The sequence below is a fragment of the Takifugu flavidus genome, chromosome 17 (assembly GCF_003711565.1).
Source record: "Takifugu flavidus isolate HTHZ2018 chromosome 17, ASM371156v2, whole genome shotgun sequence".
Lineage (NCBI taxonomy): Eukaryota > Metazoa > Chordata > Actinopteri > Tetraodontiformes > Tetraodontidae > Takifugu > Takifugu flavidus.
The window spans coordinates 5729023-5753344 of NC_079536.1; the positions used below are offsets into that span (position 1 = coordinate 5729023).

At 42.6% G+C, this 24322-nt stretch overlaps 3 protein-coding genes and 1 long non-coding RNA gene across 8 annotated transcripts; 3 read left to right on the forward strand and 1 right to left on the reverse strand.

Moving 5' to 3' along the window:
- Positions 1–430: 430 nt before the first annotated feature.
- cst14a.2 (cystatin 14a, tandem duplicate 2) lies at positions 431–19694 on the reverse strand. 5 transcript variants are annotated; one of them, XM_057012422.1, is made up of 4 exons: positions 14100–14256; positions 5543–5641; positions 798–899; positions 431–686 (listed from the first exon to the last, which is right to left on the reverse strand). In XM_057012422.1, exons 1-4 carry the CDS (start codon positions 14103–14105, stop codon positions 558–560), a joined length of 336 nt encoding a protein of 111 aa, XP_056868402.1. In that variant the 5' UTR covers positions 14106–14256; the 3' UTR covers positions 431–557. The 5 variants fall into 5 exon arrangements, with proteins under 5 accessions (XP_056868402.1, XP_056868405.1, XP_056868404.1 ...); XM_057012423.1 differs by lacking the exons at positions 431–686; positions 798–899 and adding exons at positions 4810–5245; positions 5348–5449 and having other exon boundaries at positions 14100–14309; XM_057012425.1 differs by lacking the exons at positions 5543–5641; positions 14100–14256 and adding an exon at positions 19539–19694.
- si:ch211-161h7.8 (thiosulfate:glutathione sulfurtransferase) lies at positions 1889–3628 on the forward strand. The gene is made up of 4 exons (XM_057012417.1): positions 1889–2083; positions 2654–2776; positions 2851–3013; positions 3225–3628. The coding sequence occupies exons 1-4, from the start codon at positions 1933–1935 to the stop codon at positions 3277–3279; spliced, it is 492 nt and encodes a 163-aa protein (XP_056868397.1). The 5' UTR covers positions 1889–1932; the 3' UTR covers positions 3280–3628.
- Positions 13455–20209, forward strand: LOC130513613 (uncharacterized). Its single transcript, XR_008946771.1, has 2 exons — positions 13455–13566; positions 19069–20209. It is a non-coding gene; the product is annotated as an uncharacterized LOC130513613 (long non-coding RNA).
- Positions 20210–21550: 1341 nt separating this feature from the next.
- Positions 21551–23988, forward strand: LOC130514255 (protein MIX23-like). Its single transcript, XM_057013740.1, has 5 exons — positions 21551–21556; positions 21684–21737; positions 21841–21987; positions 22500–22559; positions 22653–23988. The coding sequence occupies exons 1-5, from the start codon at positions 21551–21553 to the stop codon at positions 22701–22703; spliced, it is 318 nt and encodes a 105-aa protein (XP_056869720.1). The 3' UTR covers positions 22704–23988.
- The last annotated feature ends 334 nt before the right edge of the window (positions 23989–24322 follow it).

A 24322-nucleotide genomic window follows, 5' to 3' on the forward strand; every position in this document is an offset into this window, starting at 1 on the left:
GTTCAACGACTGGTGCATCATTTCATTTTCTTCAAATTAAGAGTACACGATGATAATTTTTGTTTTGTTAGGTTTTAAATCCATTAGAAGTGAGGTAACAGCAGTGATTCATTTCAGTCAGGGTGGGTCTCCTAAGGATGCACTGCAGCCTCGTGTAGGAAAAAAAGTCCACTTTTGATAAAGATGTGTTGCATTCAGCCTTAAACACAAACAGAACCAGGGCTGTCATACCTGAGCCTAACATGTATGTAAATGCCCTACTCTGGGAAGGATAAACCCACTCATTTATGGAAACAAAACATTCATGCTTATTTGCTTCTCAGCTATGTAGGAGTTCATAATACAAACACACTGTAACATAATCTCAAAAGTAATGAGATAATTGTAGAAAGTAGCTAGATATAATGATAGAACTAAATGACAAGTCTAATTTAATCTCATCCAAAACTTTTATTATAGCATCTGTAAACATTGGATTTACATGCATACAAACATGTTATACGTCAATTTGTCAGCATATTATATGATTTTAAGATGCTGCTGCTGGGTCTTGATCATTAGAAATACTCAATGGGCTCAGCGTGGGTCTTGGACTCCTGTACACTGTGAACCTCAATGTCTCCTCCATGGCAAGGAAGTTTCTCATAAACGCGGATGTGAATATAATCATCTCCTCCTACATGGACCTGCAAGAGGTGTAATACATCAGATATGAAAGACAAGAAAAGAAAAACGGCTTTGCACATTTAAAAACTGCTGTTCAGTCAACGAGTATGTGAAACCACAAAGACATTTACCTTAATAAAGTAGTTCCTACCACTCACAACCTGCGACGTGTAGGTCTTCGCTGTGAAAACCTCGTACTTCTTCCCCGTCTTGTCCTCTACGGCGGGTTTTACCTGATCTCCAGACAAAGAAAATTAGAACTAAACGAAACATGGGAGAGTTTATTTGTATATGTGAGCTAAACAAAGTTAACGAAACGCGTGGTGTACTCACGTTGTCGCATAGCTTTTGAACCTTTTCATCAGCGGCATTAGCCTCAGAACACCCTCCACACATCATAGGTGGCATTTTTGCAGCGTCGTGAAATTAAAGTACCAAAAATGAAGCAAAAACGACACCGCGGCGTTGTGCAATGGGCGTTCGAAAAATATATATACAGACCATGAGTCACGTGGTGCTCTGTTTTGGAAGATACCATCAATGTCAGGGGGGTTGATTCACTTGAGCGATTAACCAATTGGAATATTTGGAGTATAATGGTAAAAGTAACCGAATTAAAGATACTTTTAAGCTTCAGTTAACTACTTTATCCAACAAAGAGTTCAATGTACTCGCTAATACGTGTTTCTGTCAGAAGTGGAGTGATCCTAGTCAATGGGCTGGGTTTGGAGCATGTGAGCTCTGACTGGAAATCACGGGTATTAAACCGAGTCATAGGCGTTGTGGTTATTAGTTTTAGTTTTCAATGCTGTTGAACCTCTTTACTTTTATCAACAAAATAGCGTAAGGAAATAAACAATACAAATGTGCGTAGTCAACACAAGGCGTAAACACGTCTGCATAAGTTTCTCTTTATATAAAAACATTCCGGAAGAAGCCTTGTAAACTACTAAAAGCCAATACAAATGAGTCCCGGTGTTAAAAGTGAAACTGGAAACCAAAATGAAACCAAAATTTGACAGATTAAACACTTATTTATGTATTACACGCGTAATATTATTATTGTTAGAATTCTTCATATTTCCACGCTATTCAGGTAAAAACGTATCTGCACAGGGTATATTCTTCTAGAATATGAACTACCACATCTGCCCACATGATGGCGCTACTACACTGCTCAAACCTAGCTGAACCGAGAGAAGAAGTCAGAGGTTTCTTTGAACAGCGCATGCGCACCACTCAGCTCCTGTTTGTGACTCCGGTGTCATGGTTGCCGTCATAATGTTATCTTTTATCTTATCGCGAACTTTGTGCCAGACTGTTGCGGAAGCAACCTGTAAAGCTCACCCGACTCTGGTTACAACTTTAAGGACTTTTACAACCTCGGGCCCCAGATGTGGAGAAGACTCCGATGGGGGTAAAATTATTCTGATAAATGTATACGTAAAGGTGAAGTCCGAAGTCCAAAACTTAGGTGGAACCATTACCGTAAATATTTTTCTCAACAAATATCACCTCCTAGTAGCGTAGATAATATATTCCAAGATGCGTGTATTGAAAAAAAAGAAGAATATCTACTTTATAAGTATTTCCCCAAAATGACGTCATGGCTCTGGAAGCTTCGAACAGACGACTGTCATTTGCATGCAGAAAACGTTTATAATGTAAAATATCAGGGAAGAAGGCTCAAATGTTCTAAAGTCAATCATAAAGTAACTGCTCACGGAGGAGTGATAACGGAATAGTGTAAAATTATAGTTTTTATATGGCTTAATTATGGCTAATGTCTTTAAAGGGATTACTATAGTAATAACAATAATAAACTTGCAACCTGAATGACTGTAAAGCCAGTGTTTTAGCATTTGTTGACTGGTACTTTGGTTTTTGGATGAACAGTAATATCTTAAAAGAAACCTCTTTTTGGTCAATGCAAAAGTCAGAGAAGCAAACGCTTGGGACTATTTAAATAGTTTGCAATCCCCTCCAGCATCAGTGGTGACCTACCCACAGCTGAAGACCATGCTGTCCAACCGTGATGTCCAGCTGTTCGACGTCCGAGAGCCGGAGGAATACCAGGAGGGACGTATTCCAGATGCTGTCAACGTGCCACGTACATATCATCCCAACTGTTGTCGTGCTTTTCAGGAGCCTCTCTTTTCATTTCTCTTTGTGTCTCAATTCCAGTGGCCGTGGTGGACGAGTCCATGAAGCTGTCCCCAGAGCAGTTTCAGCAGAGGTACAACGTGAAGGCTCCTGGGAAAGACGACAACAACATTGTGTTTTACTGCAGGAGCGGCAACAGGAGTTACAAAGCTCTTTCCATGGCACAACAGCTGGGTTTCACCAGGTAACCCAGCCTGTTTTTGTAATAATTTGGCTTTTCAGTACAATTATTCAGCATTTAAAGATCCAAATGTCTTTGTTCACTTGGGTCTGACTCTCCAAGCTCAGTAAAATGCATATTTTTATTTAATGTAGCAAAATAAAGCAGTAATGGAGGATTAGCTCCAACTCTTTGGTGACAAAATAAACAGACTAATTGGTATCCTTTTCCCCAGGGCCCGACATTATAAAGGAGGCTACAGTGAGTGGGCAGAGAAAGAAGGAAAGTGATCCATGGTGATGCCTGATCATGAGTTTGCTGTAATTTCGTCACATTGACTGGATTTATTGATCATTGCTGCTCGCGTGCCAAGTTGCCTTTTAGTTACCGACTCGTCACTGTTTTCCCAACGCAGCAAATGTCCCTTATTCCCAGACGATGTGATTGTTGTTTAACTGATTAATGTGAAAGCAAAAGGCTCTATTTCAGGTTTTATTTTAAGTGTGTTTGAAATAAAACATGCCCATTTAGACTAAAATGCAGAATACTGGTGTGTGGAGGGTTAAAATGGCACAATGTCAGCTCACCTGATCCCATTTTCCATAAAGTTCCACAACGGCCTTTAATTGCTTGACTCCATCCACCAGAAATTTTGTCTTCATTGTCCCAAATTCAGTTATGCGAGAGTCCAAAGTGAGATCTGATATGGTGCGTGTGACAGATGGTGAGTGTGGGCACAGGTGCAAAAAGAGGACACAAAGGGGAGGAACAAAGTTTAGAATGCAAAATCTTCAATCCAATATGAAGCAGGAGGGCAGACGAAACGTCTCCAGGTTCAGGTGAAAGCGCCTAAAACAAGAAGAAAGGTACCAAGGCTTTGATACAGAGACACAAAGACAGTCTTGGAGGGAAAACACAGGTTTAGATACAGAGGGAAACAAGACACAGGTGAAACACATAAGTCATCAACTAAGGTGGGGAGGCAGGGGCAAAGAGGGGAAGTAAAACTAACTACAACACCACAGAAGAAGACTTTAAAACTAAAATAGGAGATGCACAAGAAAACAGACAATACAGATTCTGACAGTGTGATCGCCCGACACCTCCTCGTTTAATGTTTAACTGTTATTGTTTCGCTCGAAATTTGCATGAACAAAGTTGTACAGTGGTATGGGCGAGGGTGCGACAGGCAGGATGGCCCATAACTATGTCAAGGTCAGTTTTGGGGTTCTTCAAAGTAAATACTGTGCATGAACATCCACAGCATAAACAGGGTGACCCCATGGTTTGACACGTCATGTAGCACCAAGTGGCATCAAGCTTATGAAGAATCAGATGAATTCAGTCAGCACAAACTACTTTATGAGAGCATCTGTAAACATCAGATTTACACACATACAAACAGGTTATTACACATCAAAGTGTCGGCAATTTCACAAAATGTAGGTGTTTGGCTTTTAGATGCTGCTGCCGGGTCTTGATCATTGGAAATACACAACAGGATCAGAGTGGTTCTTGGATTCCTGTACACCCTGAACCTGGAAAAATGGAAAAATCTAAATTTCTGTGAATTTTGTTTTGTGTGAAATTGACCTGATTTGGCCTTTATTGGGGGAAAATGCTCTAAAAGCTAAATTTTTCTGGGTGATTTGGCTTTCAGAGTAAAGATTTCATGGAATCCTGATTTACCTCCTGCTCAGCTCTGGAAGCCTGGTAAAATGCCAGTTTTTCACAGACTAATTAGTCTCCTTTTTCACAGGGTCTGACATTATAAAGAGGCTACAGTCAAGGTAGAGAAAGAAGGAAAGTGACCGTTCTCATATGTTTGAAGTCATTTTATTAATGACAGTGACAGTTCAATTTTTGGTGACTTGTGAACAATATAATGAAAACACAACTCAGATATGATTAGTAAATGAGGTGATTATTCTAGATGATAGCTTTCTTTTTTTCTGGACACTAAAATGACTAAAACTTGCATTTAGTTTAATCAAAGACTAAATTGCCCCCAAAACTGAAATCTAGGATTAACGGTTCAATTTTAGCCTTAAACGATCTGCTTTTCAAAGAAAAAGAATGAATAAATGTATTTTTTTGTTTTAATCATGCTGCAGCTGCAGGTGTGGCTCCACACTAGACGGGCACGAGGGGGTCCTCGTCTTTTTTTTGAATCACACTAGTCAACGTCAGCACTCCATTAGCACGAAGAGTTTCCAGAAACATCACATGGAAGAAAAGATCCTGAACCACAAAAATCTGCAGGAAAGAGACAGAAAAGCACAAGGATATTTGTTATGTCATCACTATTTTTTTTAATATCTTAGGCTTTCAGATCAATGACATTGTAGCATTAATTACCTTAACGATATAGTTGGTTCCATTCACAGTTTGATAACGGTGGGCAACTGCTTTAAAGACCTTAAAAGTCTTATTCTCGACTGACTCTATCGCATGTTTCAACTGTGTATGAAATAAATCATGTGAATTTCAACTAAATCTGCTAATTACACGTGTGTTTAGGAGTTGAAAAAAAATGGTACCATTCCAGCTCACCTGATCACATTTTGCCTGAATTTCTTCAGTGGCCTTCATGGTGTCGCTCCATCCTTCGCATCCATTGACCGCCACTGTCGCGGTTTCCATTGCCACGGAGCTGTGAGGGTGAAGTTTTGATCACCCGCGCTGTTCGTTCACTAGACTCAGAGTAACCACTCAAACAACTGTTTGCAGCAGTTCAAGCTTCCTCTGTCAACTCTGTTCATCTGCTGCTCGCTCACCTCTTTCATTGGTGCAAACAGAATATTTGTCCAAACAAGATCTCATATCTCATTGCCTTCTGACATTTCCACCCATCTTAACGAACTTCTCTTATCTTGACCAACAGGATACATTTGGGTGCTGGGCTTGGTTGTAAGCAGCTTCAGCACTTTTGCAAAACATTCTCATGTTCTTCTTCTCTTGTCAACATTCCTCAAACACTCAAAATCTACATACCATAGCATTTAAAGATAATACTAATAACAACAATAACAGTTCTTCTCACATTTCCCTCCTGTTTATGGTTAAATGCGTCTTGTTACAACTTGGCTCAAAGTTTTAACAAAAGGAGGGAGTCAGCACACAGAAAGATCAAATTATCTGGATATTTTATTGAGAAACCCAAAGAAATGTGAGAAAACAGGATTAATCGGTAATCAGTAATGTAGTGCAGGTGTGTGTGGATAGGGGTGTATGTGAGAGTGCTGAAATAAGGATTCAAACCCAAACTAAAATGATGAGACAGCCATGAGGTATGGGGGCAGCAGCCCAGCCAGAGAGACTAAGGAGAACCGCCCCTTTTATGCCCTCTGGCTCCTCCCAGCTCGCAGGTGAAACCAGTCTCACTGACGACCCACCCAGTATTTGGGTAAACAAAACAAGACACATGGGTGGGCCGTCATAGTCTAGATTCTCATCATCAGTATTACATCTTTACATTTTCATGAAATTTAAATGCATTACTTCGTTTTCCTAGAAACACATTTCTTACACTCAGAGTTCAATATGGTTACAGCTTAAGACATCCTAAACAGTTCTTTTACATCTTGTATTACGTTGATCCATTCTTCTTCTGATTCCTCTTCATCGTTGTCCAGTAGAAATCGTTCTTCCACCTGCAGCAAAGTACTAGTAACAACTGATCCCACGAGCCGGCCAATGCAACCCCGAACAAGAGGTACTACACAACAAGCTAGTATGGCTAATACTAGCAGTACTACCCCTATCTTCATTCCTGTCTTGAACAGTAGTTCCCTCCACCCCGACAGCATTTTTGTAAGACAGTCTGGTGGGGGACTACCATCATCAATCATAGCTTTCTGCAGCTTAGTTAAATTTCTCAATGCACTATCTATCAGGTGACCGTCCGCATCATTCTCTGGGATGAACGTACAACAGTAATCTCCTACCATTGCACAAACTCCTCCCTGGGGGGCCGTTATGAGATCTAAGGCCATCCTATTCTGCATGGTCATCAGTCTTAGCGCTGTCATTTCTTCCTTGACTCCTGTGAGAGCAACTTTTGTCAAATTAGTAAACACTTTCAGCCTATAATCAACCGTTTCCAATCTCAATATGTTCTTTCCTACTCCTATCCACGGAAAGAGAGTCAAGGTCACTTTATCTCCGGTTGACCAATGCTTAAACTCTTGTGGTACATCTGTGCCACACACAGAGTCGTGTGTGGTTTGAACTCGTAGTCATTCAAATCTCGTTTAAAACGCTTCTGTGATATGTTCTCGGTGTTGTTGGCATAGATTATAATTGTGTGATCTCTGAGATGTACAGGAGCACACACTCCTGACCAGTTTGCTGGTAGGTGTGCATACGCATTGTGTCCACATAACCACCATCCCTTATCCACTAATTGTGTACCTTTGTCTTCTGGTGTGAAAGTGGGATAGTTGCATGTACAGTTATAACCTTCTGGACACATCTGTGTTGCTTCATCGAAGGTAAATAAACCACAGAGGTGCCGGGGGTCATCAATACACTCCTGTTCGCATTGCTCGGAACTTTTATTCTGCTGTAAACACGTTTTCCGATAATACCGATTAGTTGTAGAGTTTGATTCCACATCTCCACTGACTCCCAGTGTGCATGACGTATAAACAACTTTACAGACATCCTCGTGTAACGACCCCAAGTCTCTACCACCACTCCGTGCATAACAGTATGTGGGATTTGTCGCACCTAGCACAGGGAATCTGAATCTATTGGCTTTCCCTGCCATTGTCCGTAGTGGCTCTTGGGTGCAATTACTGCGAGGTGAACCACGTTCCATCCAACAGCTTCAGTGTGAAATTCGTGTCTCGGCTTAGCCCTATATGGACAAAACACTGTCCTTCACTCTCTGTCCTCGGTTCAGCAGTTATTCGCGGTGTATGCACAGAAACTGGTAGCATAGAACAAACATAACAACGAGAATGATTCTGTGTCCGAGCTGTGAAATTAGCATAGCGCCACCATGTATTCAAACTGTAAATGTGTGAGGACTCTGGATTTTGTTCTAACCATGAATGTCCTAAGTGGCTAACTACGGTGCGTTTAGCGCGCGCAGCTCTCATCCTGTCTCAGAGCATCTTTCTGTCCCTGATTACCTCCCTCCTGTCGGTAATCCCAAAGGCCGAAACTCGCGAGTCCCGCCGTCACAGCACTCACCACAATTAGGAAGAACAACGTCTCAGGTTCCGACGGGGTTCAGCCATTGCTGGACCTATACAGGCCATCAGCCGTTTACGGAGAGTCCGCCACTGCTCCCTCGCCTTCACCTGGAAGAATTTTCTGTTTCTTACAATGGGAAAGGTGTATCCACGACAGTTTCCCGTCCACTCGAACTGCAGTCTTTGTGGTCAGCTGTACTTGATAAGGACCTTCCCACCTAGGCGTGTTCCACCTCTTTCACACAAACTTCTTCACCCACACGTAGTCGCCCGGTTGAATGGGTTCCTGGGGGGTGGAATCTGTGGGAGACACAGGACTAGGCAGAACATTTACAGCGTTCACACATCGGTTGAGTAACACCTTTTTTAGATAATCTGCTATTGTTTCCTCAACATGTTCTAACCCATTTGTTGTTGAGGTAGTGTATGCATAAAGGGAGATATAATGCTTCAAAAGGTGTGATGCCTGTTTTCTTGGTGGTGTTATGTGCATCCATAATTTCACCAGGTCGAGACAAAACATCCAGTTCTTTCCTGTCTCGTCCATACACTTCTTCAGTCTGTTCTTAATAGTACCGTTAACTCTTTCAACCAACCCTGCACTCTGAGGGTGGTAGGCGCAGTGGTTCTTCAAATCAATTCCCAAAGTTACTCCAACAGTTTTCACTACCTCATTTACAAAATGGCTTCCATTCCAGATGACCTTCGGAATGCCAAACCTGGGAATGATCTCTCTACATAGGACTTTTGCCACTGTCAGTGCATCTGCTTTTGCTGTGGGGAAAATTTCTACCCACCTAGTAAATCCATCTAACACTACTAGACAATATTGTTTACCTTCACATGGCTAAAATCTAGAAAAACTGTGTGAAATGGATGATTTGGTAATGGTGTAGTGCCTGCAGGGGCCTTAAGGGCTCCCTGTGGGCTGTGTTTTACACAAATAGCACATTGTGAACAAATTTTTTTTGAGTATGTATGAAATCCTATAGTGTAATAATGTTCATTAACCATCTGTACCATCCCTCCTGTTGAGACATGGCATGGCCCATGGCCCACTAATGCTGCCCATTTATGCATATTCCGGGGAAGGATTGGCTTGTTTCCTATGGTTAACAGTCCTTTGTCATCCAGTTTGGCTCCTCGCTTCTTCCACGTGGCCTTTTCCTTTTCTGGAGCATTTTGTTGCATTTCTTTTAGAACATCATTATCTGCAGGTTCTAGGCTAAATGATTCTTCCTCATCATTATCAAGAAGTGTGTTGTTATTTGCTGCAGCCTTTGTGGCTCTGTCAGCAAAGGCATTGCCTTGTGAGACTGAGTCTGTGTTGTTAGTATGTGCAGTGCATTTACATACAGCTATTTTACGTGGCTGCTGTACTGCTGCCAATTTTTAACAGTTCTGCATGCATGACCGGTTTGCCGGTCGACGTTTTCATCCCTTTCAAATTCCATTGTTGAGCAAACACAAACAGCGTGGAAAATGCATATTGACTATCTGTGTAGATGGTAACATCCTGTCCTTTGCTTAGTTCACAGGCACGTGTGAGTGCGACGAGTTCTGCTGCTTGAGCAGAATAGGAGGAGGGAAGTGATTTCGCCTCCACCACCTCGGTTGCTGTAACTACTGCATAGGCGTTCTAGTGCGTCCAGTCATCCTTTCTCGATGATCCATCCACAAAGAGTATCCGTCCTGTAGTCAACGCGACATCACTAAGATCTGGTCGCGGCAGGACCGTAGTCATAAAAGTCATAAAATCACCCTTGCAGTCAACAACCTGCTCAAAAGGCTTCTGATAGTCTGGCAGCTTTAACACTCCAGCACTTACAAGAGCCTGTTTTATGTACATACAGTAAATGCTTCTTCAGCCTCAGGGGTCCATGTTAACACATCAGTCATTGCTAAGGGATTATCATACATCAATGCTTGTAAAGGGGCAGTTATTTTCGCATAATCTAAGATCCATGATCTGCAAAAATTCCCTAGTCCTAAGAATGACATCATCTGCTTCTTTGTTTTTGGTTTCGGAGGATCAAGCACTGCTGTTTTCCTCGACTCAAGAACAGCTCTTCCATTGTCTGTCAGAACATGGCCCAGATAAATCACTTCCTGCTTCACTAGTTGCAGTTTGCTTTTGCTTAATTTATGGCCTTGAGAGGCTAGCCAGTATAACAATGCTAGCGTGTCTGACCAACAATCTCCCTCTGTTTTTGAGGCCATGAGGATGTCATCCACGTAGACGAGGATTTGACTTCCACACGGAGGTTTAAACTTAGCTAATGATGACATCATTACCTGAGAGAAGATTGGGGGACTCTCACAGTAGCCCTGAGGTAACCTTGTCCAGGTGTACCTCTGTCCTTGAAACGTAAACGCAAACCAAAACTGGCTGTCTGGATGTACTGGTACAGAGAAAAATGCATTGGATACATCTATCACTGTGTACCACTGATGTTCAAGTCATTCAGCAGAGTGTATGGATCTGCGACTAAGGGAGACCTAGGGACCACTGCAGCGTTTACAGCTTGCAGGTCCTGCACCATCCGCCAGCCGGTAGATGGTGGTGACTTCCTTACTGGAAATAGGGGTGTATTTACAGGAGACTCAGGACACTCTCTGATGACTCCTGCTTTAAGCAGCGAGTTAAATATCGGAACAATACCCTCCTGTGCATCAGTCTTAAGGGAATATTGTCTCTGAAATGGTCTATAATCTGATTTAGGGATTATTTTTACAGGTTCTGCTCCTTTTATAAGACCTACATCCGCAGGTCCTTCCGACCATAGTTCAGGGGGAAGCTCTTTCAGCTTCTCCTCTTCCTCCTGCGTGAGGAAGATGTTTTCTTCTCATGAACTGTGGTCTGTGAGGTGCGTTGCTGGATGTGTCAGGAACCACGTTTTAAGGGGAATGCGCCACACCTGGAACTGATCATTAAAATCAACCTCACCCTTAGGCCTATAGGGCAGGCTGCTCCAGTGTTTTACGTCGCATCCCAAGTCTTGCCAGCTTTTCTTAAGCGGTTTAGCAATAGAAACATGTGGTACAGAGCCTGACACTTTGAATAGCGCTGCTGCTTCGGTGGAAAGGCTTCCTGTCGTGCAGACAGCTGTCTGACCACACACATATAGGTGCATAATTACAATCATTTGTGGATCTTTAAGTTTAGCAAACTGCTCTGCATAGCTTGATGTGCCGTGTGAGTCTGATTTACAGAATCCACCTATGCGCTCCATGTGCATGGTTACATGCAGGTCAGTTTGATTGTGGAGCTGGGCTTCAGGCTGTAAGCATGACAGAGCTTTACCATATATCATAGTGATTGGGTCAGAGAATGGAGGGGGCTGCTTTTCAGGAATGTCGAGTGACCAATATTTACTGCACGTCCCTCCTCTTACCCACAGATTAACCATTCTATCTACAGACCACATCCCTTCGGCTGTGGTACGAATCATCAACTGGAGCTGAGAGATAAGATCTCTTCCTAATAGATTTACGGGACATGTGGTGGAGATCACGAAAGGAGCTTTAAGTGTGATTCCACTTACAGGGTCACAAACATCTACAGGAACTGACATTCTTTCTTTAGTTACGAGACCATTTGCTGATCTCACAAAAATCTGTGTGGAGGTTGGCTTCAGAGCTATTGGATCTCTAATTACTGATTTACTTGCAACCGTATCTACTAAGAATGTTAAAGAATTACCTAACACGGTCAGTTGTATTTCTGGTTTGCCTTCAGCAAACAGGAAGATGGTTTCTAAGTCTAAAACATCTTCTAAGTCTTCTTTTTCAAATTAGTCAAATTTTGTGCCCTGATTTGTTTTAATTTTTGTGACATCTTTTTCCGGTTCTAGTCATTGCTGGGATGGATTAGAACCTTGCTGCTGTCCTCTATTGTATCTCTGGTCACGTTGTTTCTTTCTGCAATCACGTTCCCAGTGTCCATAATTTTTACAATAATGACACTGATCATTTTCACTGGAATTGCCTCCTCCTCCTGAGTGTGGGCACAGGTCAGGAGAGACACAAAGGGGAGGAACAAAGTTTAGAATGCAAAATCTTCAATCCAATATGAAGCAGGAGGGCAGACGAAACGTCTCCAGGTTCAGGTGAAAAGCGCCTAAAACAAGAAGAAAGGTACCAAGGCTTTGATACAGAGACACAAAGACAGTCTTGGAGGGAAAACACAGGTTTAGATACACAGGGAAACAAGACACAGGTGAAACACATAAGTCATCAACTAAGGTGGGGAGGCAGGGGCAAAGAGGGGAAGTAAAACTAACTACAACACCACAGAAGAAGACTTTAAAACTAAAATAGGAGATGCACAAGAAAACAGACAATACAGATTCTGACAGTGTGATCGCCCGACACTTCCTCGTTTAATGTTTAACTGTTATTGTTTCGCTCGAAATTTGCATGAACAAAGTTGTACAGTGGTATGGGCGAGGGTGCGACAGGCAGGATGGCCCATAACTATGTCAAGGTCAGTTTTGGGGTTCTTCAAAGTAAATACTGTGCATGAACATCCACAGCATAAACAGGGTGACCCCATGGTTTGACACGTCATGTAGCACCAAATGGCATCAAGCTTATGAAGAATCAGATGAATTCAGATGAATTCAGTCAGCACAAACTATTTTATGAGAGCATCTGTAAATATCAGATTTACACACATACAAACAGGTTATTACACATCAAAGTGTCGGCAATTTCACAAAATGTAGGTGTTTGGCTTTTAGATGCTGCTGCCGGGTCTTGATCATTGGAAATACACAACAGGATCAGAGTGGTTCTTGGATTCCTGTACACCCTGAACCTGGAAAAGTGGAAAAATCTAAATTTCTGTGAATTTTGTTTTATGTGAAATTGACCTGTTTTGGCCTTTATTGGGGGAAAATGCTCTAAAAGCTAAATTTTTCTGGGTGATTTGGCTTTCAGAGTAAAGATTTCATGGAATCCTGATTTACCTCCTGCTCAGCTCTGGAAGCCTGGTAAAATGCCGTTTTTTCACAGACTAATTAGTCTCCTTTTCACAGGGTCTGACATTATAAAGAGGCTACAGTCAAGGTAGAGAAAGAAGGAAAGTGACCATTCTCATATGTTTGAAGTCATTTTATTAATGACAGTGACAGTTCAATTTTTGTTGACTTGTGAACAATATAATGAAAACACAACTCAGATATGATTAGTAAATGAGGTGATTATTCTAGATGACAGCTTTCTTTTTTTCTGGACACTAAAATGACTAAAACCCGCATTTAGTTTAATCAAAGACTAAATTGCCCCCAAAAGTGAAATCTAGGATTAAAGGTTCAATTTTAGCCTTAAACGATCTGCTTTTCAAAGAAAAAGAATGAATAAATGTATTTTTTTGTTTTAATCATGCTGCAGTTGCAGGTGTGGCTCCACACTAGACGGGCACGAGGGGGTCCTCGTCTTTTTTTTGAATCACACTAGTCAACAACAGCCATCCATCAGCAGAAGGAGTTTCCACAAACATCACATGGAAGAAAAGATCCTGCCCCACAAAAATCTGCAGGAAAGAGACAGAAAAGCACAAGGATATTTGTTATGTCATCACTATTTTTTTTTAAATATCTTAGGCTTTCAGATCAATGACATTGTAGCATTAATTACCTTAACGATATAGTTGGTTCCACACACAATTTGATCCCGGTAGGCAACTGCTTTAAAGACCTTAAAAGCCTTCTTCTCGGCTGCCTCTATCACATGTTTCAACTGTGTATGAAATAAATCATGTGAATTTCGACTAAATCTGCTAATTACACGTGTGTTTAGGAGTTAAAAATGGTACCATTCCAGCTCACCTGATCACATTTTGCCTGAATTTCTTCAGTGGCCTTCATGGTGTCGCTCCATCCTCCGCATACGCACACTGTCGCGGTTTCCATTGCCACGGAGCTGTGAGGGTGAAGTTTTGATCACCCGCGCTGTTCGTTCACTAGACTCAGAGTAACCACGCAAACAACTGTTTGTAGCAGTTCAAGCTTCCTCTGTCAACTCTGTTCATCTGCTGCTCGCTCACCTCTTTTATTGGTGCAAACCAAATATGTGTCCAAACAAGATCTCATATCTCATTGCCTTCTGACATTTCCACCCATCTTAACGAACTTCTCTTATCTTGACCATCAGGATACATTTGGGTGCTGGGCTTGGTTGTAAGCAGCTTCAGCACTTTTGCAAAACATTCTCATGTTCTTCTTCTCCTGTCAACATTCCTCAAACACTCAAAATCTACATACCATAGCATTTAAAGATAATACTAATAACAACAATAACAATTCTTATACATTTCCCTCCTGTTTATGGTTAAATGCGTCTTGTTACAACTTGGCTCAAAGTTTTAACAAAAGGAGGGAGTCAGCACACAGAAAGATCAAATTATCTGGATATTTTATTGAGAAACCCAAAGAAATGTGAGAAAACAGGATTAATCGGTAATCAGTAATGTAGTGCAGGTGTGTGTGGATAGGGGTGTATGTGAGAGTGCTGAAATAAGGATTCAAACCCAAACTAAAATGATGAGACGGCCATGAGGTATGGTGGCAGCAGCCCAGCCAGAGAGACTAAGGAGAACCGTCCCTTTTATGCCCTCTGGCTCCTCCCAGCTCGCAGGTGAAACCAGTCTCACTTTTTGCTGGTAGGTGTGCATACGCTGGTAGGTGTGCATACGCATTGTGTCCACATAACCACCATCCCTTATCCACTAATTGTGTACCTTTGTCTTCTGGTGTGAAAGTGGGATAGTTGCATGTACAGTTATAACCTTCTGGACACATCTGTGTTGTTTCATCGAAGGTAAATAAACCACAGAGGTGCCGGGGGTCATCAATACACTCCTGTTCGCATTGCTCGGAACTTTTATGCTGCTGTAAACACATTTTCCGATAATACCGATTAGTTGTAGAGTTTGATTCCACATCTCCACTGACTCCCAGTGTGCATGACGTATAAACAACTTTACAGACATCCTCGTGTAACGACCCCAAGTCTCTACCACCACTCCGTGCATAACAGTATGTGTGATTTGTCGCACCTAGCACAGGGAATCTGAATCTATTGGCTTTCCCTGTCATTGTCCGTAGTGGCTCTTGGGTGCAATTGCTGTGAGTGAACCACGTTCCATCCAACAGCTTCAGTGTGAAATTCGTGTCTCGGCTTAGCCCAATATGGACAAAACACTGTCCTTCACTCTCTGTCCTCGGTTCAGCAGTTATTCGCGGTGTATGCACAGAAACTGGTAGCATAGAACAAACATAACAACGAGAATGATTCTGTGTCCGAGCTGTGAAATTAGCATAGCGCCACCATGTATTCAAACCGTAAATGTGTGGGGATCTTGTTCTAACCATGAATGTCCTAAGTGGCTAACTACGGTGCGTTTAGCGCGTGCGTAGCTCTCATCCTGTCTCAGAGCATCTTTCTGTCCCTGATTACCTCCCTCCTGTCGGTAATCCCAAAGGCCGAAACTCGCGAGTCCCGCCGTCACAGCACTCACCACAATTAGGAAGAACTTCATTTCAGCTCTCCTTCACAGGTTCCGACGGAGGTTCAGCCGTTGCTGGGCCTATACAGGCCGTCAGCCGTTTACGGAGAGTCCGCCACTGCTCCCTCGCCTTCACCTGGAAGAATTTTCTGTTTCTTACAACGGGAAAGGTGTATCAACGGCAGTTTCCCGTCCACTCGAACTGCAGTCTTTGTGGTCAGCTGTACTTGATAAGGACCTTCCCATCTAGGCGTGTTCCACCTCTTTCACACAAACTTCTTCACCCACACGTAGTCGCCCGGTTGAATGGGTTCCTGGGGGGTGGAATCTGTGGAAGACACAGGACTAGGCAGAACATTTACAGTATTCACACATCGGTTGAGTAACACCTTTTTTAGATAATCTGCTATTGTTTCCTCAACATGTTTTAGCTCATTTGTTGTTGCAAAGTATGGTAGGCAATAAGGCCGCCCATATAATGCTTCAAAAGGTGTGATGCCTGTTTTCTTGTGTGGTGTTATGTGCATCCATAATTTCACCAGGTCGAGACAAAACATCCAGCTCTTCCCTGTCTCGTCCATACACTTCTTCAGTCTGTTCTTAATAGTACCGTTAACTCTTTCAACTAATCCTGCAGTCTGAGGGTGGTATGCGCAGTGATTCTTCAAATCAATTCCCAAAGTTACTCCAACAGTTTTCACTACCTCATTTACAAAATGGCTTCCATTCCAGATGACCTTCGGAATGCCAAACCTGGGAATGATCTCTCTACATAGGACTTTTGCCACTGTCAGTGCATCTACTTTTTCTGTGGGGAAAATTTCTACCCACCTAGTAAATCCATCTAACACTACTAGACAATATTGTTTACCTTCACATGGCTAAAATCTAGAAAAACTGTGTGAAATGGATGATTTGGTAATGGTGTAGTGCCTGCAGGGGCCTTAAGGGCTCCCTGTGGGCTGTGTTTTACACAAATAGCACATTGTGAACAAATTTTATTTGAGTATGTATGAAATCCTATAGTGTAATAATGTTCATTAACCATCTGTACCATCCCTCCTGTTGAGACATGGCATGGCCCATGGCCCACTAATGCTGCCCATTTATGCATATTCCGGGGAAGGATTGGCTTGTTTCCTATGGTTAACAGTCCTTTGTCATCCAGTTTGGCTCCTCGCTTCTTCCACGTGGCCTTTTCCTTTTCTGGAGCATTTTGTTGCATTTCTTTTAGAATATCATTATCTGCAGGTTCTAGGCTAAATGATTCTTCCTCATCATTATCAAGAAGTGTGTTGTTATTTGCTGCAGCCTTTGCGGCTCTGTCAGCAAAGGCATTGCCTTGTGAGACTGAGTCTGTGTTGTTAGTATGTGCAGTGCATTTACATACAGCTATTTTGCGTGGCTGCTGTACTGCTGCCAATTTTTAACAGTTCTGCATGCATGACCGGTTTGCCGGTCGACGTTTTCATCCCTTTCAAATTCCATTGTTGAGCAAACACAAACAGCGTGGAAAATGCATATTGACTATCTGTGTAGATGGTAACATCCTGTCCTTTGCTTAGTTCACAGGCACGTGTGAGTGCGACGAGTTCTGCTGCTTGAGCAGAATAGGAGGAGGGAAGTGGTTTCGCCTCCACCACCTCGGTTGCTGTAACTACTGCATAGGCAGTTCTAGTGCGTCCAGTCATCCTTTCTTGATGATCCATCCACAAAGAGTGTCTGTCCTGTAGTCAATGCGACATCACTAAGATCTGGTCGCGGCAGGACCGTAATGGAGACCTCATCCAGGCAGTTGTGCTGGTGTCCGTCTTCTGCGGTGGGTAGCAGCGTTGCTGGGTTTAAGGTCGTACAGCGTCGAATCGTCAGATTCGGCTGAGACAGCAACACTGCCATGCAGGAAAGATGACGTGCGGGTGACAGGAACGCTATCTTACTTTGTAGCAGCAGTACTGACACTGCATGTGGAACTCGCAAAGTTAGCTCATGATATAGCACCACTCCTGCGGAGGCTTTCACTGCCTCAGATGCTGCCACCACTGCTTTAACGCATGGAACCTGGAACTGATCATTAAAATCAACCTCACCCTTAGGCCTATAGGGCAGGCTGCTCCAGTGTTTTACGTCGCATCCCAAGTCTTGCCATCTTTTCTTAAGCGGTTTAGCAATAGAAACATGTGGTACAGAACCTGACACTTTGAATAGCGCTGCTGCTTCGGCAGAAATGCTTCCTGCCGTGCAGATAGCTGTCTGACCACACACATATCATTTGTGGATCTTTAAGTTTAGCAAACTGCTCTGCATAGCTTGGTGTGCCGTGTGAGTCTGATTTACAGATCTCACTAGTGCGCTCCACGTGCATGGTTACATGCAAGTCCGCTTGATTGTGGAGCTGGGCTTCAGGCTGTAAGAATGACAGAGCTTTACCATACACTCACCGGCCACTTTATTAGGTACACCATGCTAGTAACGGGTTGGACCCCCTTTTGCCTTCAGAACTGCCTCAATTCTTCGTGGCATAGATTCAACAAGGTGCTGGAAGCATTCCTCAGAGAGTTTGGTCCATATTGACATGATGGCATCACACAGTTGCCGCAGATTTGTCAGCTGCACATCCATGATGCGCATCCACCACATTCCAAAGATTTTCTATTGGATTGAGATCTGGTGACTGTGGAGGCCATTTGAGTACAGTGAACTCATTGTCATGTTCAAGAAACCAGTCTGAGATGATTCCAGCTTTATGACATGGCGCATTATCCTGCTGAAAGTAGCCATCAGAAGTTGGGTACATTGTGGTCATAAAGGGATGGACATGGTCAGCAACAATACTCAGGTAGGCTGTGGCGTTGCAACGATGCTCAATTGGTACCAAGGGGCCCAAAGAGTGCCAAGAAAATATTCCCCACACCATTAAACCACCACCACCAGCCTGAACCGTTGATACAAGGCAGGATGGATCCATGCTTTCATGTTGTAGACGCCAAATTCTGACCCTACCATCCGAATGTCGCAGCAGAAATCGAGACTCATCACACCAGGCAATGTTTTTCCAATCTTCTATTGTCCAATTTTGATGAGCTTGTGCAAATGTTAGCCTCAGTTTCCTGTTCTTAGCTGAAAGGAGTGGCACCCGGTGTGGTCTTCTGCTGCTGTAGCCCATCTGCCTCAAAGTTCGACGTACTGTGCGTTCAGATATGATTAGTAAATGAGGTGATTATTCTAGATGACAGCTTTCTTTTTTTCTGGACACTAAAATGACTAAAACTTGCATTTAGTTTAATCAAAGACTAAATTGCCCCCAAAACTGAAATCTAGGATTAAAGGTTCAATTTTAGCCTTAAACGATCTGCTTTTCAAAGAAAAAGAATGAATAAATGTATTTTTTTGTTTTAATCATGCTGCAGCTGCGGCTCCACACTAGACGGGCACGAGGGGGTCCTCGTCTTTTTTTTTTAATCACACTAGTCAACAACAGCACTTCATCAGCAGAAGGAGTTTCCACAAACATCACATGGAAGAAAAGATCCTGCCCCACAAAAATCTGCAGGAAAGAGACAGAAAAGCACAAGGATATTTGTTATGTCATCACTATTTTTTTTTAATATCTTAGGCTTTCAGATCAATGACATTGTAGCATTAATTACCTTAACGATATAGTTGGTTCCACACACACATTGATCCCGGTAGGCAACTGCTTTAAAGACCTTAAAAGCCTTCTTCTCGGCTGCCTCTATCACATGTTTCAACTGTGTATGAAATAAATCATGTGAATTTCGACTAAATTTGCTAATTACACGTGTGTTTAGGAGTTAAAAATGGTACCATTCCAGCTCACCTGATCACATTTTGCCTGAATTTCTTCAGTGGCCTGCATGGTGTCGCTCCATCCTCCGCATCGATTGTCCTCCATTGTCACGGATGCTATTGCCACGGAGCCCAATCTGTTGCAGATCACTTTAGACTGAAGTATTTATATACGGTGGGTCCTCCTGCCACAGGACTCTAACAAATGATTTAAGGGTCAGGAACATGTGAACTTAATATTTAACCTTTACTGATTCCTTCTAAATTCATGCACTGTCTTGATAAAAACACCAATTATTTCCTCCTACAGTGTTGCGGCTCGGGTTTCTCGACTGTGATGAGCGCTGAGCCTCTGGAGCACCTGCAGCGCATTACCGTAATTCGGCGGCTACTTAAACTCCCCTCTCTTTGCCTCCGGTGCCGGGTTGTTGTTTCGCCAGCGTCTAGTTCCCACCCTCTGTGATCTCCAGTTTTTCGCCTCCTGTTTTCCGTGGTTACTTCCAGTGTGTGCGTTTGTTCCAGTGCCTCGTCACTGCGTTCTCGTTTGTACTTTTTCTCAATGGTTTTTTCCCTGTATGGTGGTTTTTAGTTCGTAGATTTTCTGTTGTTACTTTTCTAGTTTTGTTTCTGTTGCTACTTTTCTTGATTCTTTCGTATTGCACCTTTTTGTTTTCAATAAAGAGCCGTGTCTTTTACTCTGCATCTGGGTCCAGGCCTCCTTGACTTTCCACAACATACAGGTCATAACCCCAACCCTAAAATTAATATCAATAACCACAAGTGGACCTGTGTTAAATGACGTCATCAGTTTGCTTCCACTGATGATATTACAGATGCTGATCTAACATCTGTACAGTGCACACCTTTAGGCTTTCAAAGCCTTTAGGAAACTGCCTCCAACCGTCGCTGTTTATGAACGTGGATTTACCACAGCCTCTACTGTCGGTTGGTGCAGTTCGATCTTCTGGCCAACAGATGGCAGCAAAGCAATGCCCTCGCGGGTTTGAGCTTCACTCCGCTATGCTTCCAGGCAGGTTCTGATCAAATCTACAAGATTGCTGCATCACTCATTAAGAGGGAACGCAGCCATCTCTGGACTGTTTGCAAAGCAGCTACATTGAGGGTTGGGGAAATGTGTTTCCAGTTATAAATACATACATAGTTTAGTTTTTTTTTCTATGCAGAAGCGGCTCATTAATCATAAAGTCTGCGCGGAAGGTGATTGCGGAGAACACACTTCTAGTAGCTGCCGCTCATCCACAGATTGACGTCCTTAATGTTGCACAGTGTGCATAAATGAATAAACGTGAGAGGAATTTTTTGGGCATCTTTTGCATGAGTGAACGAACTATTGTGTGCCGTAAAGTTAAAAAAGAAAAAGAGTTATCTGACTGCAGATGACAAACAACATCCTCGTTCTAATCAAAATTCAAATGGACCTGTGCTGCCAGTTAGTATTAAGATTCTCCTCAGGTTTTCGCTCGGGGGTTATTTACCAGCAGGCTGTGATGAAAAATTAGAACGGGTCAAATTTTTAATAAATATACAAGGACGCTTAGACGCTTTACATTAGTTTAAATGCAAAGTGACTTAGAGAATTAGCACCGGGACAAAGGTGTCTTCTGCTGCAGAGGTCACACTGAGCAAAGATAATAATAACGAGGGGAACAAAAACGTTCTTAATAGTTTTACGCTCCCTTTAATCTAATGTGCTTAATGTCCAGCCCTTTGAACGCTTCCATTTTAAAATGCCAAGGAGAGACGCAGCGTGCACTGGCTGCATATGGGACAACCTTAAGAAAGTTTATAGAATTTTGAATGTCCAGGGGGATTTCGCCCCTTTGTTTGGTTGTGTTTTCCATCGGTAAGAAGGCTGTGCTGCACAGCTGGCGCGCAAAAGCAGCAGAGCCAGGCGCACCAAAGGTGGACGTGTTCAACGCGTGTCACCTGCGCCCACAGAGCCACGGAGCTTTGGAGAGGGAGGGGGGTGGTTGGAGGGCTCCATCAGTGAGAGCTTCTCGCATCCACATTCGCCAGTGCGCCATGGAAGCGAGCGCACCTCCTGCGCGGCGCCGGACAACGATGACCGGATAACTTTAAACTCTGCCGGGACTCTTCGCTTTTTCTGTACCCCCGCTCAATGGCATCTGATGAATTCTTTACCGGGAACCAGTAGCAGGTATGTGACAAAGTGGATGCTACGCAAACTTGCAAGCAACTCTATGAATCTGTGGGTGTAATAGCCAAAACGTTTGCAACATTCCTGTGTTTGGTACCAGCTCCTGGTACCAGCAGTTTGACTCCAGTGATGATAATCATTTACCTTTTGACAGTTAATGGAAGCCCATCTGAGCAGAGATAAAGCTATCAAGTCCTGTATAGGCCAGACCTCTGAGGTGGTGGGGCGCTTGCGTGAAGAGAGAGCAAAAGACAGTGAAAACCTGGCACTCATCAAACAGCTGCGAAAGGAGCAGACCAAAGTAAGTTTCAAACTCTGATTCCTCTTCTTTAGTACTTGTATTTTTCCAATGCATAGCATAGGAACATCTGTAACTAATGTGAGGGTGATGTTTGTCACCCGCGCTGTTCTTTACTCTTATGTTAAGACTCAGACAAACCACGCAAACAACTGGAGTCCTTGCAAGGGAGAGCTGAGCAGCAGTTCAAGCTTCCTCTGTCCACTCTGCTCGTCTGCTGCTTGCTCACCTCTTTTATTTGGTGCATACAAGATTTATGTCAATCAGGACCTCACGATTCCTTGTTTCCTATCTTCTTTTCCCATCTTTACGACCTCCTTGTCTTATCGAACAGGGTACCTCTAAGTGCTAGTTATGTAAACAGCTCCAGCACTTAGTTTAAACATTCACACATTCCTTTTCTTAAACATCCCTTAAACACTCTAAATCTACTCATCATAGCATTTAAACGATAACAACAATAATTCTTCTCACACTGATAATGTGTAAAGCTCTTTTCTCCTTTTTGTCTTCAGTTAAAACTTATGCAATCAGAGCTGAATGTTGAAGAAGTTGTCAATGACAGAAGTCTGAAGGTCTGTTGACTATTCTCAGTAAAACACTGATTATCCCCTGATGAATAATCAGCCAGCCATTCGATGTGCTGCCTATCTCTGCTTTCCTCTCAGATTTTCACCGAAAGATGCAGAATCCACTACACGCCTCCCAAAGTAAAATGAAGTTTCACTTGGCGTTGAAACCATGAGCCGGTGCTGAGTCAAGACTGCGACCTGATCACTCATCCAGATCACTGTGACCTTGGTTGATGCACGCGGTTCCCTCGTGGTTTTTTTGAGCAGTGCATCGTCTCAGCTGTGAAACAGTTACCAGTGTGCTTCTGTAGTGAGATTAATTGTACAGAGTTTTAAAAAAAAAACAAAAGCCATTGAAATATTTTGATGAAACAACCATTCCCCGTGTCTTTGTACAGCCTGTTTTCTAAATGCAATAAATTCAAGTGCTGCAGTCTAAATGGATGGATGGATCAGTTATAGGTGTTAAAGTTGCTCCTTAAGGGCAGGTGAAAGTAAAATATCTGCCTTCTTTTTCCTGTAACTTTGAGAAACATTTTGGTTTATAACCTGTAGAATATGTATTAGAGTTTGTTTTATGTGGTATTAGATCCACAAATTCAATTCAATCTTTATTTATATGGCACTTTTCATACACTGGGTAGCACAAAGTGCCTCACAAAGGATAAAAACAACAAAGAGAAACAAGAAAATCAAGAAAAAGGACACACACACAGATACACACACACGCATACACACACACAAACAAGCTGAGACATGGCTGGGCACCGAGACCTGAGGCGAATGATAACAAATTATCTTTTGCAAAATCTATCAACATTACAGTTTATAAACCAAGGGTAATGTAAAGGAAATATTTCACTTTTTTGCAGCCATATCCTGTCAACACTGGTAGAGCAAAGCGGTGAAATCTATCTTTCTAACGCTAGAGGGCAGAGTAACGACACCGGCGTTCAGGTCTACAGTAATGACCTGCAAACAGGGAAAACAATGGACTGGTGTGTCTACGTTTATTTATACGTGAGGTCCTCGTGAATTTTTAATCCATTTTTACAACTAAAAGAAATGTATGTAGTAACAGGCATACATGGTTAAACAGAACAACATGAACCTGTTGAAACAAATACTCCGCCTTAGAGAAGCTGTACTTGTAATTTTTATTATGTGCCATGGATAAAGTAACAGGTTTTTTTTAGGCGTGTCCACACTAAAAAGCCAAAATGTCTTCATATCCTAGGGTGTGTGACCTGTTTAAAAACTTCATGTCAAGACAGATTAATTATAAGGGTGACAATTGACAAGCTGTGTTGACTGACTGGGAACAGTTGGATGAATTTCAGCATTAGTGTACAACATAAAGTTGAAACCTTCCACAGTGCACCCACTGAATATAGGCACCCATGAAGGACATGATCAAAAAAGAGGAACAATTTGATGAGACAAGCAGGAATGTGTCTGACTTGTGGATTCCACATATTGTCAGTCAGCTGACTCACAACCACAGTAGGATTGTGCCACCTAAATTTTTTGTGAAACGATTTCTGCTATAGATACTTTTGCAATTTTAAGTGAATTCAACCCAGATTATCACAGTTCAAAGACTGGTGCATCATTTAGTTTTCTTCAAATTAAGAGTACACGATGATACTTTTTGTTTTGTTAGGTTTTAAATCCATTAGAAGTGAGATAACAGCAGTGATTCATTTTCAGTCAGGGTGGGTCTCCTAAGGATGCACTGCAGCCTCGTGTGGAAAAAAAGTCCACTT

Coding starts and splice junctions, on each gene's coding strand:
- cst14a.2 (XM_057012422.1), bottom strand. Junction 900..5,542: donor TTCAGGCAAAATGTGATCAG/GTGAGCTGGAAT, acceptor TCTGGAGATCAG/GTAAAACCCGCCGTAGAGGA. Junction 687..797: donor GTAGGAACTACTTTATTAAG/GTAAATGTCTTT, acceptor CACCTCTTGCAG/GTCCATGTAGGAGGAGATGA.
- LOC130514255 (XM_057013740.1), top strand. Junction 21,988..22,499: donor TGCGAAAGGAGCAGACCAAA/GTAAGTTTCAAA, acceptor TTTTGTCTTCAG/TTAAAACTTATGCAATCAGA. Junction 22,560..22,652: donor TCAATGACAGAAGTCTGAAG/GTCTGTTGACTA, acceptor CTTTCCTCTCAG/ATTTTCACCGAAAGATGCAG.
- si:ch211-161h7.8 (XM_057012417.1), top strand. CDS start 1,933: ATGGTTGCCGTCATAATGTTATCTTTTATCTTATCGCGAACTTTGTGC. Junction 2,084..2,653: donor TGGAGAAGACTCCGATGGGG/GTAAAATTATTC, acceptor AATCCCCTCCAG/CATCAGTGGTGACCTACCCA. Junction 2,777..2,850: donor AGATGCTGTCAACGTGCCAC/GTACATATCATC, acceptor TCTCAATTCCAG/TGGCCGTGGTGGACGAGTCC.